Source organism: Colias eurytheme, chromosome 5, assembly GCF_061535395.1.
Source record: "Colias eurytheme isolate Ceu_HAF_F1 chromosome 5, ilColEury1 Martin Lab GWU primary, whole genome shotgun sequence".
Lineage (NCBI taxonomy): Eukaryota > Metazoa > Arthropoda > Insecta > Lepidoptera > Pieridae > Colias > Colias eurytheme.
The window spans coordinates 9,636,056-9,654,283 of NC_142984.1; the positions used below are offsets into that span (position 1 = coordinate 9,636,056).

Sequence of the window (18,228 nt, forward strand, 5' to 3'; positions counted from 1 at the left end):
AAATTTTTACAATTGAAAATTGTCAAAACTATTAGTTAATGACAAAAATTCAATGAAAAATCGCTAACAAAAAGTGAATTTATTATATTTTTTTATCTATAACATTTATCCGTCTCCTTACGTGTATTATATATGTATATATTTTTTTATTGTATAAGAAGGCAAACGAGCCGACGCGACGCCTTGCCTGGTGGTAAGCTAAGTGCGCCGCCCATAGACTACCGTAACAGGGTTACGGGTGTTGCCTACTGGTATATACCCTAAAACATAATATTTCCCGCACAGGGCGACTGCACACCCCTAATGGAGGCGGCGAGCGCGGGCCACGTGGACATTGTCCGGCTGCTGATCGCGCACGGCGCGGACGTGAACGCGGTGTCCGGCTCCGGCAACACGCCGCTCATGTACGCGTGCGCCGGCGGCCACGAGGAGTGCGTGCGCGCGCTGCTCGAGAACGGCGCCAATGTGGAGGACCATAACGAGAACGGGCACACGCCGCTCATGGAGGTGTGTTGTGTGATTTATTTATTTGAGATTTATTATTTGATTATGTCAAATTCGAAATTTATTTATTTATGACAAAATGTATACATGTATGCAAAAAGAATATTTCACAAAAAAATTAAATACAATAAGCATTTTATCCAATATACGCAGAAATGATAAATCCCTGGATCTGGATATCACACTAGGAAAACCTGTGTGAGGTTAACCAGTGAAAAGATCTTGCTGGAAAAGTTTTGAATCTAGAGTTTAAATGTCTTCTGCCATGCCATAAATAATAATATTCAGATTAGAGGCAGAATACGGAACAATCGATATTAAATTATTGATAGCGGCAACTATGTATATTATAGATTCGAATGAAGTAATGAAAGCTTGTCTTTTTTACAAAGACTTCAATAAGCTGTGTGATCTGTTCATATTTGATGTCACCTAACCTATAATTTGTCTCACCCAGGCCGCATCCGCCGGCCACGTGGGCGTCGCTAAGATCCTGCTGGAGCACGGCGCCGGCATCAACACGCACTCGAACGAGTTCAAGGAGTCCGCGCTCACGCTCGCCTGCTACAAGGGCCACCTGGACATGGTGCGCTTCTTGTTGGCGGCGGGCGCTGACCGGGAACATAAGACGGACGAAATGCATACAGCGCTCATGGAGGCCAGCATGGACGGGCATGTGGAGGTGGCCAGGCTGCTGCTCGACTCGGGCGCGCAGGTAATGCAGGTTATAAGACGGATAAAAATACACAGTTTAAGGAATATCGTTGGATATGTTTTGCAATTGCTGGATTTGAGTGTTGAGACTATTTTAAAACTCACAATTAAAACAATACAATAATACTGTTACCATACATTTTTGAATAACAAGTTTTTTATATAATAATCAAAATGTGTTTTTATTAAACAACTTAAAGTTTACAATAAAAACTTATATACGCATTTATCTTATTGTTTGAAATGTACGAAGACAGTAAGTGCTCGAACAAAGGATGATGTGTAATGATGAATAATTTTTTTAAATAAGTTTCTTTGTTTTGCCATATTTACGTTATGTTTACTAAAATTTCCGTCTATTCCAGGTCAACATGCCCACGGACAGCTTCGAATCACCCCTAACGCTGGCAGCGTGCGGCGGCCACGTGGAGCTGGCGATGCTGCTGCTCGAGCGGGGCGCTAACATCGAGGAGGTGAACGACGAGGGGTACACGCCGCTCATGGAGGCCGCTAGAGAGGGTATGTACACATAATAAAAAAATGTTGTGTGGTTTTATGAAATCACGGTAAAAGTGAAATTTAGGCACAAAATTATCGTATTTGTACGATAATTATAAGTTTTAGATAGTAAACCTATAGATTTTTTATGGATTTGCTGTTTTGCAAGATATAAATATATATCAAAGTGAAACACATTGTAATTTAAGATTCTTAATTAATACCGAAAGTTGAAACAAGACAAGGTTTCGTACGATTATTTTTAATGATATTTTATACCACCTTTTACGAGACTTGACTTACGAGGTTGAAACGGTCATAAATTTTTATTTTTCTGCATTGTGTCGATCCAAAAGCGCTTCTATATGAAGTCTAGTAGACTGAATAAATGTTTATTTTCATCAATAAATTAAATTTAATCAATATCCTTACCCAGGTCACGAGGAGATGGTAGCGCTGCTGCTCGGCCAGGGCGCGGCGATAAACGCGCAAACGGACGAGACGCAAGAGACGGCGCTGACGCTCGCGTGCTGCGGCGGCTTCCTCGAAGTGGCTGACTTCCTCATTAAGGCGGGGGCTGACGCGGAGTTGGGCGCCTCTACACCGCTCATGGAGGCCAGCCAGGAGGGGCACTTGGAGCTCGTCCGGTGGGTTTTGATGTGCAATGTGCTGTAACAAATTGGTCGATATTGTCTGATATTTATAATTAGATATTGTAGACATCATCGTCCTCGCCAGTTAAACAAATTACTAATAAGATAAAATGTTCTTGTATTACTTAAAAATTCAAACTCATCAATTAGGAAAAAATAAATCCAATAAACTTTATGAACATTTCTTTGTCACAAATATTCAATTGTGAGATGAAAATGATCACGAGTATATTATGTTCTTTGATATGAAATTAAGTGGCGTGAACTTGTGTAATTAGTGCTGTATGTGTTGCATGTCTTAACTTTGTAAAGTTTCAAGTTATACTATAATTGTGTTATATCTCTTGTCAAGCTATACTTACGATACACTACACTACCAGGTACCTGCTGAACGCGGGCGCGGACGTGCACGCGCAGACGCAGACGGGCGACACGGCGCTGACGTACGCGTGCGAGAACGGGCACACGGACGTGGCGGACGTGCTGCTGCGCGCCGGCGCCGCGCTCGAGCACGAGAGCGAGGGCGGCCGCACGCCGCTCATGAAGGCGTGCCGCGCGGGCCACCTGTGCACCGTGCAGTTCCTCGTCGGCAAGGTGACTGTCCCACACTGCGGGTATACTTGCCCCGCACTACGGGCAACGGGCACGCGCACGTCGATAATTCATACTCCTAATTAGTTATATACAGTTGCAGAGTAGCTGATACTGATAAATTTCAATTCTTTAATACTAGTGGTACTGTGTTGTAACAATTTTGCTTATGTCCCATTGTAGATGCAAATTGAATATCGATACTATACAAAAGCTGTTGTATTCCAGAAATATCCATCAAAAAATTATTTAGCTAACATGATGAAGAAGACAGTAATTTTTAAATTATAGACTATCTTGCTTAACAAAATGTAATATAATACGATCGTCGTTTCCAGGGCGCTGACGTGAACCGCATCACGGTGAACGGCGACCACACGCCGCTGTCGCTGGCGTGCGCGGGCGGGCACGCGGACGTGGTCAAGTTCCTGCTCGCGTGCGACGCGGATCCGTTCCGCAAGCTGAAGGACAACTCGAGTACGCTCATCGAGGCGGCCAAGGGCGGCCACACGGCCGTCGTGCAGCTGCTGCTCGACTACCCGCACTCGGTCATGCTGCCCAGAGGTGCGTATTGAGATAAATAACAAATTGATGAAATTATTAATCTTATAACAAATATATAAATAAAATTTGTTAATTACAGTACAATTTTTTAGCGTTGTATAGTTCACATATTGCATTTTAACCTTTCGTTTGTTATTGCGCGTAATTACATAAGTGAATATACAATATTTGCTGATGTTATATTTGATAATTATAACATAGTAATATATTTGGTATACAGGCGGTGTCGGCGCGGAGGACAGCAACGGCCTGAGTTCTGCGCAGGCGGCCGCGCTGGGGCTGAGCCACGCGCCCGCGCCGGGCTTCAACCAGCGCGCGCTGCTGCCGGCGCACCACCACGCGCACTCGCCCTTCGCCCCCGCGCCCGCGCCTGCCCCTGCCCACCAGCAAGTGCCGGCACCTGCGCACCAGCAAGTGCCCGCGCCCGCCCACCAGCAAGTGCCCGCGCCCGCCCACCAGCAAGTGCCCGTGCCTGCCCACCAGCAAGTGCCCGCGCCTGCCCACCAGCAAGTGCCCGTGCCTGCCCACCAGCAAGTGCCGGCGCCTGCACATCAGCAAGTGCCGGCGCCTGCGCACCAACCAGTACCGGCGCAAGCTCCCGCACCTGCACCTACACCAGCACCCGCGCCTACGCCTGCGCCCGCGCCGGCCGACCTACCGCCTAACTTCGCCAAGGTCTACATGGATGGTGAGACAATATTATTTATATTTGTTACCTTTTTTTATCGAACTGTTCTGAGTTCTTTTTATTTACGTACATAATATTATATTGATTGTAAAAGGAGAAGTAAAGCTTTAAGATTAATTTATTTTCTTATAATCGAATGACAATTAAAAACATATTTTTGAAAGTAAAACAATTATGTATTTTCGACCTGATATAACATAATACACTTTTCTCGTATTATTTTAGGGAGGAAAAAGCAAACACCAGCGGGGAACAACGGGACGGTAGCGAGTTGTGGCACCAATGTGAACCCAGTGACAAGCGCGGCGGGCTCCATCCCGCCCGGCCTCGCTCAGCCGATGGGCGGCAACGCGCTCATAGGCGCGGGCACACCGCCCGTGGCCATGGGCGCGCCCGCCGGCATGGCCGCGCCCGCGGGCATGACCGCACCAGCCGGCATGACCGCACCAGCCGCCATGACCGCACCAGCGGGCATGACCGCGCCGGCGGGCAAGCACAAGTGCGCGCGCAAGCAACGCCCCGCGCCCCCGCACTCGGACCACCACCTGCCGCCGCCGCCCGATATCATTGACGATCAGGTGCGTTTTATCTATGAATATTAAAGTAAAGAGTATGTAGACGACACTGTATTCTGAAGTTTAACAATATTAAAGAAAGCATCAAAGTCGATGTAGAATATAAAGATGGTTCAATAGCGCTTCACTAATGGCCATTCACTTGTAGGCATTTTTTGATTGAATATGCGCTATAAAGCTACTTATATGGTTAGGAAATTGTTAACATTTGCACTAGTATTTTAATCATTTGTTGGTATATCATAAACCTAAATCTTTTAGAAAATATATTTATTTTAATAAGACAGATATTTAAATTTGATTACATAACTACTTAAAAGATTTTGGTTTAGTGGCATCATTAAAATTGTTTTATAGGTTGCCCAATAATATTTGCTCATTTCATTGAAATCTAAACTCTAAAATGAAGCAATCTTAATATTAATTTTTTTTATAAAATGTTCGTACGTATTGTTTTTATAAATGAATTGTTTTATTTTTAATATTTTGATTGATCATTTTAGTTTATATTGAACTTTCATCAAATCACTTTAGTGTTAATCAAAATTCATATCGACAACAATCATTTAGCTTTGCGAAATAACTTGAAGAATTGCTGTATAGTTAAAAAAAAAAGAATAAAAATCGCTTTGCTTTTCCATAATATACGCCAAAAGAGATTCAAATTCATTAGCACTAATCACAGAATACGCCCCTAATATAATACATGTATCAATATAAATTCATCATACTTTTTGCTTGCTTTCCATGGTAGCTAAGCCACAAGAGCATGGCTAAGGTATCCCTACCGCCCGGCTTTACGTGGAAGGACGTACCCAAGAAATGTAAAAATAAATTTGATAAGAAATTAAATGTGAGTGGCCCATTAATACGTAGTTTCCGTAACGTTTGGGTGTTTAGTTCGAGTGTACTTAGCTGTTTTTTATTTGTGTTTGTCCGTAGTAGATTTTGCGTTGCGTTTATAAGTTGAATATGGCTTTTTATATAACAGACGTATGTGTTTTTATGGTGGAAAAACATATTGCAAAATTCTCGTATGACGAACTTTCGACTTATGAACAGTAACAATCGTGTAGATCCATGTTTGTTGTAGTGCATATTTTATTTCGCTGTGTTGTCTATTTAACATTATAAATAATATAAAACTGCTAGATAACTGATCTTCCATTTGAGTAAAAGATAATATTCATAGTAACAATAATTGTACTAATTTGTAATTTTTAATGATGTATTTTAAACATCTTATTCACATTGAAACTTGAGAAGAATGAGCCTACACATTATATGTTAAATAGACGACAATGTCTTGAAGTAGTTAGTTTAAATGTTCTTTAAGTTGAACTTAATATAATGTACGATAATATGATAATTTGGTGCGCAGAGAGCCGAGGTCCTAGCGGGCCAAACACGCAACGAATCACTGCCAGAGACTGATAGGAGCATGCTCGAAATAGCTGATGCCTCAGGTAACGATAATATTCACTATAAATTAATTGTATTTTATCGATATTGCATTTCAAACTTAAAAAGATAATGTCTTGGATCTGTTTAGGTTCCAAATGCAATTTAACTAAGCCCTAAGACTAAAAGACACTAAGAAAAAGCCACAAAAACGTGCAAAAATAGTGACTACAAGAAATTTAAATCGAATTTAATTGAATTCCTTGATGTTTTTAGCCCTAAGAGAAATGCAATTGCCAAAAAAAAAAAGGTGCAAAAATTAAGAACACCGTCTTTATATTTGGCGTGATCCCTTTGAAAAATAAATGATTGCTTGTTGAAAGGTCCCCCGACGCTCGCCACGTCGGCCCTTCACGCGCTCGACCAACAATATCGTGCTCAAGGCAAGTTTGCCGGTTTGCTTTATTGTAACAGCTTTTCTGTTATGTAATATGAGTGATGAAATAATATTGGCCAAGCTTTATCCGTGAGAATTTTGCTTTCTTTTTGCCTTTTAAGGAGCGCAAAAGTTTCTAGGTTCACCTGAGAAACCTTAATGAGGTGAAATTTTTTGACATTGTCTATAAATTAACAATTTTTTTACTCGAGTTTTTATCATATTTAATTGCCTGCTATACGGATATTAGGCAATGTTGTTAACTCTGTGTGTGTTAATAAATTTAAGAATGCTTTGAAAATACTACAATACCGATGATTATTTAACAGGTGTGAAGATACATCCGCCGAAAACCCCGCCGTACCCCCCTCCGACGCATATGTTCCCTATGCAACAATTAGCGACCAACTTAAATCAGGTAAGCCAGAGTTTCTGTACATAAATAATATAAATTCTGTCCCAAAAGAATATTTGTTAGTTTTAACATCAATACCCAGGAGAAACTAATCTTTATTGTACATAATTATAGGTGTTACTGCCACTTTATTTCTGTAATAAAATTGAAATATAATAAATTCACTCAATAATTAAATATATCCTATACTAGAACACCCCGATACAAGACCGTCCCCGGGCAAAAGCCACTCGTAAATGCGCAAAGTTCGGTTGCAAATTTCTCCTCCTAGACGCGTTACATCGTCTCGGTCAGCACATAAACGAAGTGGGTGACGTCACGGTAACTCGACACTGTTATAGGTATATAGATATGTCGGTATATAAATATTATATATGGGTAGAAGTACGAGTAAATAACATTTTAGATGTGTACTCATTTAGCTGTCAGTGATAATAAATGTATACTGTGTATAGTTACCTCTTGGTGGAATTGTATTTTATAGTTTTGATTTCGTCTTTGGTATCCTTAAGATGATGGATGAAATGGGTCGTAGTTTTTAAAATAAAAGTAAATAAAAGTGGAACAAGCGAAATTGTGTGTGAAAATATCTAAACTGTAATACATTTAGTTCGTTTTTATTGTGATTTTGTTAAAAATATTGCAAATGTTTAATCTCGCAATTCTATTCATCAGCAGCAATTACAAGAACTCCAAAAACAGCAATTGCAACAGTTGACTACTCAACTGCAGCAAACGCAAAAGAAACCTCAGCAGCAGCAACAACAGCAGCAGCAACAACAGCAGCAGCAACAACAACAGCAGCAGCAGCAGCAGCAACAACAGCAGCAGCAGCAACAGTTGCAACAACAACAATATGTACAAGATATGCAAACGAGGCCCGAAGTCTACGCGCCACAGGTATGTTCTACTTCTATACTGATTACTGAGACAAGTTTTTATTATGAATTCATATTTATTTTGATAATTATTGTCACTTCTAATCTTCCTGTAAGTATAAGAATGTTAATTATAGTTTTTTTTAATTAAAAACAGACTTTTATAAGTGTTGCTGACTCACTCAAACTCAAACATTTAGATATTTGATGCTTGAGACGCATTTACTTTAAATCTGTTTGTATGGGTTTGTTACTTGATTTTGTTTTTTTATTCGAAAGCTGTTACATATTTTGTAAAATTAAATTGTAATACTGACATTATTTAAAAGAGCAACTATGGAGTTTCTTGCTGGTTTTTGCTGGTTCTCCGTAGATACTGCTTTCCAAATCGGTGGTAAATGTTAAAAATAATATGTAATGACGATTCAAAAGTGCTTCTAGAAGAAGTCTAATTGAATAAATAAATGTTTGAGTTTAGTATAAATGTATTTTGTTGTGATCCAGGCGGGTGAAGCGTGTGACGCGAGCGGGGCGGGCGGGCGCGTGGCGGAGGCGCGCGAGATCGGCGCCGTGCTCGCCTACCTGCAGCGGGAGGTGCCCTCGCTCATAGCGCTGCCGCCCGAGGAGCTGCGCACGCTCGTGCTGCAGGTATAAACTTACTTTTACAGTACGATTCAAACTTGAGAATGGGCACAGAATACATAATAGTAGCTAAACGCTACAGAACGGACACTCTCCGCCTCCCGCCAAAATTAAACACTTACCTCACCCCGTACGATCAGTCTAAAAATGGTCCGCATTTTTCTGCAAGGACGATACGCAACGAAGATTGACAACATTAATCAAATTGACTTATTTTGGATTTGTGATTATCGTTTTTCGTAGAAAATGCTTAGATATTGTGCTGTTTACGGATGTATTTCATCAGAAAAACGCGATTTTTTTTTACACTAGTCACAAATGTGCCAACCATAAAGCGTTAACACACACATTTGCAGTCTCTACAGTGTCAAAACGATAATTTTGTATGGAGTGTCCGGGGTGTGGAATGGGTATAAAGCAAAATTACCAATCTTCTATTAGATGAACCGTATAATATTCAAGATCAAATCTAAAAAATAAAAAAGAAATACATCAAACTAGATTATATTTTCGAGCATTCTAATCGATCAAAAACATAAAATATTAAAATTGGCTTGATAAAAAAAATACTTTTGGCTTTCTTTTTTTACAAAAACTAAACGTTTCATCTCGATAAAAGTTTTTACGCGCGACGTTGAGGGACCGCTATCAAATTTGAATCGAACTGTACCTACATATACCTGCTGCTAGTTGTGTATTGTATAGTGATAAATAAATTCTACTTCAACACTCAATATGAGTAACCTATCCAGTGAATGTTTCTTTTGATAATTTTTATATTATTAGAATAGACTAGCAAACCGGGCGAACTCCGTTTCGCCACCAGAGACACCATTTCTTTGCTATAAACCTCACGGAGCCCGAGACCTTTCCAACGAATGCAAAACCGTGGAAATCGGTTCGTGTGTTCTGGAGTTATAGCGTCAGGAGGAACCCGACTTATTTTTATATAGTAGATTATAGATTATTGATAAATTATACGTCTATAATTGGCACTGATGTAGAAATTACTACTTGTTTATTATGAAAATGATGTTCAACTATATTAAGATAAAAATTTATTACAATTATTAACATGCATTATTAAAAGGATATCTGTTGGGTTTAGTTTTACCAAACTGTTATGAATGAGCACGTAAATGCATACGTGCAATTTTTATAATTGACCCACACGATGTACATACTTATATATCTATGTGTGTCCAGGTGATGCAGCAGAAGTCGCACGAGATCCTGCTGGGCAAGTGCGGCGAGGGCGGTGAGGGGGACGCGGCGGGCGGGGAGGAGGGGGACGAGAGACGTGCCCGCTTCCTGCTAGCAGCCGCGGAGGAGGCGCTAGCTGCTGATTGGCCGAGGGACGCGGATGAACAGGTATTATTATTTTTTTTTACAGTACAATAGGGGAGCGCTTGACCACAATCTCGCCTGATGTTAGGCTGAGATGTGGCCTAAGATGGAGCGCGCTGCCCTAGAATGTACCTGTTCACTCTCCTCTTGAAGACCTCCATATTGTACTCATCGGGGAACACATTATTTTGTAATGTGTTAATCATAGTTCCGGGGTTCTGGAAAACAAGGGTTTTTCTTGTATTAACCGCTTGTCGTGAAAGAATCACGTCAATCGATCAATTATCAATTTTGGTTTGATAGGATTCTTTTGCAAAAATGTGTAAATTTTACTTATCGTTGTAGCAGAAAACACTGCCATGAATGTAGTAAGACAATGCTTATCATGTAAAATATTTCTTTGTTGAAATAATGTCGCAATTAAACTCAAAAGTATCCACCAATTTTAAGAATTAAATTTGTCATTTGAAAGCTTTCAATCCTTTACCGAGTAACATAATATTTTTTATGTATCCCATCCCATTGCGTGCATTTTATTTTGTCTATGGTAAGTATGATTAATGATAAAAATTGGTTGTTTGTAAAGTAGGTTTACGATCGAGATGTTTACGTGATAACGTCTTATTGGTGGCAGCGCTCGAGATGAGACGGGAGATCGGTCCGTCTCTCTCTCGTTATACCTGCGATCGCGCTCGTGAGGTTTTGGTGTGACACAAGTTTCTGAACATGTCACCCGACTAAAACGATTTTAAAAACGTTATCACGTTAAAAACAACGACTTACAGCAGAACGTGCAAGCTGTTAGCGGTGCGGGCGTTACCGACACGCTCCGGTTGGCCGACGGCAGCGGCGAAGCGAGCGAAGCGGACGTGCCCGTCGAACACCACCACCACTTTGCGCTACCCCCACCCGCTATGACGTACGACGACTATCGGTTAGTGTGCACTACGCTTTACTTTATAGTCACTTGCAATGTTAAAATGTAAAATATAAAAAAAAAAAAAATGTGTGCGTGTACTAGTGTACACACGTAGGAAGTGAAACTTCTTTATGACCTTATTTTTCAAAAAATGATTTATTATATGCAACTTTACAGAAATACGTCGAATCACGCGTATAGGGATAAGAAAAAGATGGCGCGTAACGGAAAAATGTTACGCGTTACGAAAAAATATAACACTAAATTTTTTTCCAACCTCGATAAAGAAGTTTCACTTCAAAAAATGTTTATTTGCTTCAAAACACAATGTACAATAAACTTTGTAAATGTACATGTATTATCTTATAAATCGGAAATAACAATGTTTATAAATTTATAATCAACCGAGATAAATGTGTTAAACTCAAATGTTTTGCTCTTAGTTACAATAAGTAACAGGTACAAAACTTACCTTGTCAAATCGAATCAAAATTCGTAACTTAATGGAACAGAAATGGTGAAACACTCCCCGTCAGCAAAGCATTAATTAATATTATATTATAAGTAAATATATTTTGTTTTCTTTCAATACAAAGCTTTACATTTTGTTAACTACGAAGGAGAAACTTAAAAAGTTACACAATCGTGACGTCAATAACGAACATATTCCATCACAGAAGCTCATCGTTCGGTGGTGCGGGCGCAGCGGGCAGTGCGGGTGCGGTCAGCGCGGCGAGCGGCGCGGCGGGCGGCGCGGCGCTCGACCCCGAGATCGCGGCCGGCATGATCACGGGCATGGTGACGGGCATCAAGGCGCTCAGCATGAACGCCATGATGGGGCCCGCGCCCGCGCCGCCCGCCTCCTACACGCCGCCGCTGCCGCACCCCGGCAAGCGCGAACACCACCACCAGGCGACCAACACGCCCGCGCTCAAGAAGAAGGTGTGCCTTTCGCTTTCTGCTAGTTAAACTCACGTTTATCAACATTGGATACGTAAATTGTCTTTATATGGGTAATGCGTATCTTAATTCTTCTTTATGTACGCTCAACAATGTAAGCCTTGCTTGCTTATAATTTTATAGTTAAATGAAATTAAAATGTTAGTGTGTACATATATCTTTATTTAATTGCATTGCACTTTAATAGCATTAGATGATGTAGAAATATATTTACATCGTTTAGAGTACTGATGAATTTAAAAAGTCAATATAAAGAGTTATTTCATGAGATGGTCATGTGTATTTCAAAATACATACTTGTATTTTTTTATTGTAACTCTTCCTTCCTTAAAATCATGACAAGTTCAACATACAATCACGAAATATCTGCTCATTACTGAATTATAATAGAAAATAGTTTTATACGATTGTTCGAGTAATATATTGTGTGAGTTTGTATATAGTGTGAGTTTGTCAAGACCATAATAGATTATTTAATAATACAAAAGTTGACATCAACTTTCTTAGTTTGTTTGCATATAAAAACGTTTTACATAAAAATTATACTGATTTGAATAATGTAATAATAATTTCTGATTAGAAACTATAATTTGAAATAACTCAAAAATGCATGTTGTATTTTTATGTAATTGGATCTACATCTTGATATGCATGCTAATTATGTCACATACTCAAAGTATATTACGTATAAGATATACAATGTACATCTGTTGGCCAATCAAATAAATAAAAAAAGACGTGCGGCACTCGGGGACTGCCGCGGTAAAGCCATTGCATGCTATGCCTTCAAGCCACACCTCCGTGCCCGTCCCCGTGGGGGGGGAGCGGTTTTTTCGTTACGGATTTTCAGCCTTGAGCGCGGGGACCGAATCCCCGCGCTCAAGGCCCGCGATAGAAGCTATGCAATAGCTTAAAATAGTGTGTGTGGTGACGGAGAATGGATAATTGAAAGCGAAAGCATGAAGTAACGTATGTTTGGTGCACAGAGCCGGTTCGTGGGTCGCGGCGGGCGCGCGGAGGCGTACGGCGCGGCGCCGCCCACGCCCGCGCCGGCCGCGTACTCCGCGATGGACGTGGACGCGGAGACCGACTCCAACCACGACACGGCGCTCACGCTGGCCTGCGCCGGCGGCCACGAGGAGCTCGTCGAGCTGCTGCTGTCGCGCGGCGCCGACATCGAGCACCGCGACAAGAAGGTAACACTGCATCCTATACTCAAACATTCATTTATTCAATTAGACTACTATTTAGTAGCACTTTCGAATCGTCATTACATAAGTATTTTTAACATTTACCACACATTCGGAAAGCAGTATCTATGGAGAAGAATCGGCAAGAAACTCCATAATTGCTCTTTTAAAATCATGTCAATATTACATAATATGTTATAATGTTATAATTCATAATACTGTACTACTGTACTAAACAGATAAAGCAACAATTGTTATTGTTTTAAACATTGTGGTTAATTTTACTATATCAGTTAGCTGTTAGATCATTAAAAATATTAGAAATATTCAAATTGCTAAAGGATAATCATTAATCAACAAGTAATAAAAAAACTTAAGAATTATTGCCTAATAGCAACCTAAAATTTAATATAATACTGAATTTTCACCCTGTAGGGTTAAATTACCAACTTTCAGCATGGAAGACTGTATTTTACGATATTATCACGTTGTACATTCAAATTGCTTTACCTATCCATGACAAAAATGTTCAAAATGCAAGCTAAAACAATTTCTATTTTTAGGGCTTCACCCCACTCATCCTAGCCGCGACTGCGGGTCACGAAAAAATCGTCGAGATACTCCTAAACCACGGCGCGGACATCGAAGCCCAATCGGAACGTACGAAGGACACGCCCTTATCCCTCGCGTGTAGCGGCGGCCGCTATGAAGTGGTCGAGCTAATACTGAGCCGCGGCGCTAACAAGGAGCATAGGAATGTGTCGGATTACACGCCGCTGTCGTTGGCCGCGTCCGGGGGATATGTGAATATCATCAGACTACTGTTGCATCATCAGGTATGTGAAGAAAGTGGGGGTGTGTTTTGTGAATTTATGCAGTTTCTTGCATTTATATAACTTCTATAAATGTAATTGGGAATAAAAAAATAGAAGCAATTTCTAAATTCTAGGTTTTTTTATATATTGATATATTGCTTTAGTCATAACAGAAATAAAGAGAAGTTTCTTTTTAATATGTGAAATAATCGTGTGTTCTATGCAAAGTAGCTTTTATAATGTAAAATCAATCTTTTAGAAATTAAAGACGAGTTCCCCCGACTGAGAGACCGGAGACTGGAGACTGTTTCCCCGTGACCACGCTCACTGTAAAGTGTTCGAAACTACGGGGAAATAATATAATGAATAAATCGCGTTTAAAATCCGTTAAAAAGTCTTTAATTTCTAAATGTATAATACTCTCGTAAAATCAAACACTAGAAAATACCAAAATACCAATCTTTTTTTTTTATTTCCTGAATGAAATTTTTTTTTAATTAATTTATGTTACCACTTCTTAACTTCTGCCAATTGACGAGTTATTTAAATACCAACAGGCCGAAATAAACTCGCGCACGGGCTCGAAGCTGGGCATCTCGCCGCTGATGCTGGCGGCGATGAACGGGCACACGGCGGCCGTGCGGCTGCTGCTCGACTGCGGCTCCGACATCAACGCGCAGATCGAGACCAACCGCAACACGGCGCTCACGCTCGCTTGCTTCCAAGGTATATAATAATAATTAGCAAACCGGGCGAACTCCGTTTCGCCACCAGCCTTTTTTTGCTATAAACCTTACGGAGCCCGAGACCTTTCCAATGAATGCAAAACCGTGGAAATCGGTTGGTGCGTTCTGGAGTTATAGCGTCAGGAAAGAAAACCCGACTTATTTTTATATAGTAGATATAATCAATTCACAGAAACTGTCTTGATAGATGTAAGATGTAATACGTGAGTGTCTGAAAATTTATGAAAGACCTGATAAAGTCTTGTGTTTATAGCACAAAATAAATAGTATCGTTTATTCATTAACGTTTACTTATTTGATTAGGAAAACAAGTTATTTTCTTGATTGGGAATGACTACAAAACATTTTATTATCTTCATCGACAAAAGTTGTTTAGCTGAATATCATCAACACAAGGAAATGTTGAATAATTTAATTCCTTGTTAGTGGCATAAAAATAATATGTAGTTTTAAACCTATTTATTTCAAATGTATGTTTCGATTCAATCAGGTCGGCACGAAGTGGTCAGCCTGTTACTAGACCGCAAGGCGAACGTGGAGCACCGCGCGAAGACCGGTCTCACGCCGCTCATGGAGGCGGCGAGCGGCGGCTACGTGGAGGTGGGCCGCGTGCTGCTGGACAAGGGCGCGGACGTGAACGCGCCGCCCGTGCCCTCGTCGCGCGACACGGCGCTCACCATCGCCGCGGACAAGGGGCACACCAAGTTCGTGGAGCTGCTGCTGCAGAGGTGACTACATAAATCAAATATAATCACTACATAGTATAAAACAAAGTCGCTTCGCTATCCCTATGTCCCTTTGTATGCTTAAATCTTTAAAACTACGCAACGGATTTTGATGCGGTTTTTTTTTAATAGATAGAGTGATTCAAGAGGAAGGTTTTAGTATATAATTTATTAGGTTTTAGACAAAGCGGGCGAAGCTGCGGGCGGTTTGCTAGTAAATAAATAATACATTTATTTGAACAAAAAAAAAATACAAATCAAAGTGATCCAAGCTCCTAAGATAGTAAGAACTGTTTTTCGGGACCTGTGTCTTCCATTTACAATTATACGGACACAGATATCAGTGACAATTAAAATCAAAAATGAATAAAAATTTACATGCAATTAAAAGAAATAAGTACAGAAAAAAATTATAAATCACAACAAAGTAATATTGGCTCAATACAACGCATTACATTAATAAAATCATCAAAAAATGATTAACACATAATAATAAAGTACATTATTTATTTTTTATGTATATTACTAGGCGAGCGGCAGTAGAAGTGAAAAACAAGAAAGGCAACTCCCCATTATGGCTAGCCGCTAACGGCGGCCATCTTGCCGTCGTCGAGATGCTTTACGCAGCGGGCGCCGACATCGACTCACAGGACAATAGAAAGGTATTTTTATCAAACGGATCAATTTGTCTTAGGAACGTAAAATTACGTTCAAATTTATTTTTTTGCTTTATATTTTTTGTGTAACTAAAATTGTATGTATTTTTTATGTATGTTTTAGGTATCTTGCCTGATGGCAGCCTTCCGCAAGGGTCACACGAAAGTGGTTAAGTGGATGGTTGGTGTCGTCACGCAGTTCCCCTCAGACCAGGAGATGACTAGGTATGTTGATTATTGATTAATTCTTCTTCTAATTATTTTTGCGCTGGAGATTTTGAATATAGTAAAAATTGCAGATGTTTTGTTTGAATTCTTCTAAATTAAGAATTATAATCTAAAAAATGTTGTTTTTAATGAAAATTCGTATTTCAATTACCATTTATCTACCCGAGATTAAGTCTATATTGGCCGATGTGGTAAAAATTGATAATTATAAGTTTGCAAATCATAATTAGTGAACACCTTGTACTGTTCGTCAGGTACATCTGCACGATATCGGACAAGGAGCTGCTGGAGAAGTGCCAGGAGTGCGTGCGCGTGATCCGCGCGGCGAAGGAGACGCAGGCGGCGCGCGCCAACCAGAACGCGACCATCCTGCTGGAGGAGCTCGACGCGGAGCGCTGCCGCGAGGAGAGCCGCCGGCAGGCCGCCGCAAGACGCCGCGAGCGCAAGAAGAAGAAGAAGCTCGAGAAGAAGGTACGCACTGCACACCCTGTATACCTGTGCTGTGTTGAGTTACAGCATGCGGTTTTGGGTGTGTTACAAGATGGTTTTACCCGCTCACTCGTGAACATTTAGTGGGAGAAGCTGTAAAACTGGTTAAATTAGCTGTTCCGTTAATAGCTAGCAAAGTTGTTAATTGTACATCCAATATGTTCAGATAATTTTCACAAAGTAATACATATATAAAAAATTACAGCTCTATCGACAAATCATACGTGATGACTTTGTCGTTTTATTTACATATAAATTAAGACACTCTTGAGGGACAAATGGACACGTCTTTCCGTTGTTATTTTATATTACTTACTTCTATGTCGTTGAAACCCCGAAGTGGGACTTTGCATCTGAGACGAGAAGTCCATTATTTAATACTAACATTCATGTGTTGTACAGGAGGAGAGGCGCAAGCTGCAAGCGGAGAACGTGAAGAACACGCTGTACTGCGAGAAGGCGTCGGGCGAGTGCTCGGAGGGCGGCGAGCCGGACGACGAGCCCGCCGCCAAGGAGGAGGGCGACTCGGGCATCGATGCCAACTCGCAGGTACACATACATCATCATTTATCAGTCAATGTAATATGTTCCAACTGCTGGGACGCGGGACATGCAAGTTGACGGATGTTCCAGGACGTCGAACTCTCGAAAAAAAAGAGCATGTATGCCGAGCAAACGTGTCAGAAGTGTAACTTCTTTGGCAAGATTCAAAGATACCAAAATTGTTGCCTTGCTCCATGACGTGAAATTTCACTCTCAACGCACATAAAAAAGTTTCACTTAAAAATTGCTTGCCACACATTGTGGGCACATTAAAAGAGGCACACGAAAACGCGTGTAAGCTTATTTTGTCAATCACTAAAAGATCTGATAGCGAAATTAATATGGTGGTTGACATTCTATTTGTCTTTCACGCGTAGTGGCAATGCAGAAAATGCATGGCGCGTTCTCAACATTAATAATTGATTTACACGTCTGACAAACGTTTAGATCAGGCGGTCGTTCGTTCAGAGTCAACCTGACAAGCTCGGCACTGAGCTTCTTGCCCTAAATATGACCATAGTTTTATAGTGTTATTATATATTTTTTAGGGTTCATGTTCATCATCGGATGTGAAAGCTCCACCCGCTTCAAGCAAAAGTAAGAAAAAGAAAAAAGAAGAAAAGGCGCCTACTCCTGCACCGTCGAAAAAACAACCCGACAAGGTAAGATCTTTTTATCTTAAAAATATAATAATTTTATAAAGAAATGGTTTCCACTGTTTTTTCAAAATTGTATATTTAAATATTGTATCTAATCGTATTTGTATTATAATCATATTATAAAATATTATAAAATTTATAAAGATGTTTTGAATAAAATACAATTTTCCACAGACAAAAGCGAAAATAGAGACTAAAGAGAAGGAGACTACGAGTAAAACGGAGAAGAAACAAGAGAAAGAGAACGTAGCGCCGAGCTCCCCTCCCGCCACATCGCCTAAACACACGGAGAGACGGAGCGAGAAAAAAGAGAAGTAAGAGTTTCTCACTTTTGCTAATAATAATGATTGTTTGTATGCGTAAAGTTGACTTGTAAAAGGGAAGATATTACC

General features: G+C 40.4%; 1 protein-coding gene across 12 annotated transcripts in view; it reads left to right on the top strand.

The window, feature by feature from the left end:
* Positions 1 to 18,228, top strand: part of mask (multiple ankyrin repeats single KH domain) — a 45,227-nt gene that overhangs the window by 13,677 nt on the left and 13,322 nt on the right. For 8 of the 12 annotated variants that reach the window (XM_090102092.1, XM_090102083.1, XM_090102084.1 and 5 more), the window contains exons 5-30: positions 286 to 507; positions 962 to 1,219; positions 1,584 to 1,737; positions 2,153 to 2,363; positions 2,750 to 2,963; positions 3,299 to 3,524; positions 3,745 to 4,212; positions 4,438 to 4,790; positions 6,169 to 6,253; positions 6,572 to 6,631; positions 6,954 to 7,042; positions 7,715 to 7,939; positions 8,422 to 8,565; positions 9,766 to 9,930; positions 10,692 to 10,840; positions 11,503 to 11,767; positions 12,772 to 12,981; positions 13,539 to 13,811; positions 14,348 to 14,516; positions 15,027 to 15,264; positions 15,791 to 15,923; positions 16,042 to 16,142; positions 16,400 to 16,616; positions 17,037 to 17,183; positions 17,726 to 17,839; positions 18,011 to 18,150. In XM_090102092.1, coding sequence (XP_089958218.1) covers positions 286 to 507; positions 962 to 1,219; positions 1,584 to 1,737; positions 2,153 to 2,363; positions 2,750 to 2,963; positions 3,299 to 3,524; positions 3,745 to 4,212; positions 4,438 to 4,790; positions 6,169 to 6,253; positions 6,572 to 6,631; positions 6,954 to 7,042; positions 7,715 to 7,939; positions 8,422 to 8,565; positions 9,766 to 9,930; positions 10,692 to 10,840; positions 11,503 to 11,767; positions 12,772 to 12,981; positions 13,539 to 13,811; positions 14,348 to 14,516; positions 15,027 to 15,264; positions 15,791 to 15,923; positions 16,042 to 16,142; positions 16,400 to 16,616; positions 17,037 to 17,183; positions 17,726 to 17,839; positions 18,011 to 18,150 — 5,030 coding nt within the window. The remainder of the gene's footprint in view (positions 1 to 285; positions 508 to 961; positions 1,220 to 1,583; positions 1,738 to 2,152; positions 2,364 to 2,749; positions 2,964 to 3,298; positions 3,525 to 3,744; positions 4,213 to 4,437; positions 4,791 to 6,168; positions 6,254 to 6,571; positions 6,632 to 6,953; positions 7,043 to 7,714; positions 7,940 to 8,421; positions 8,566 to 9,765; positions 9,931 to 10,691; positions 10,841 to 11,502; positions 11,768 to 12,771; positions 12,982 to 13,538; positions 13,812 to 14,347; positions 14,517 to 15,026; positions 15,265 to 15,790; positions 15,924 to 16,041; positions 16,143 to 16,399; positions 16,617 to 17,036; positions 17,184 to 17,725; positions 17,840 to 18,010; positions 18,151 to 18,228) is intronic. The other 4 variants (XM_090102085.1, XM_090102086.1, XM_090102091.1 and 1 more) reach the window with 4 other exon arrangements.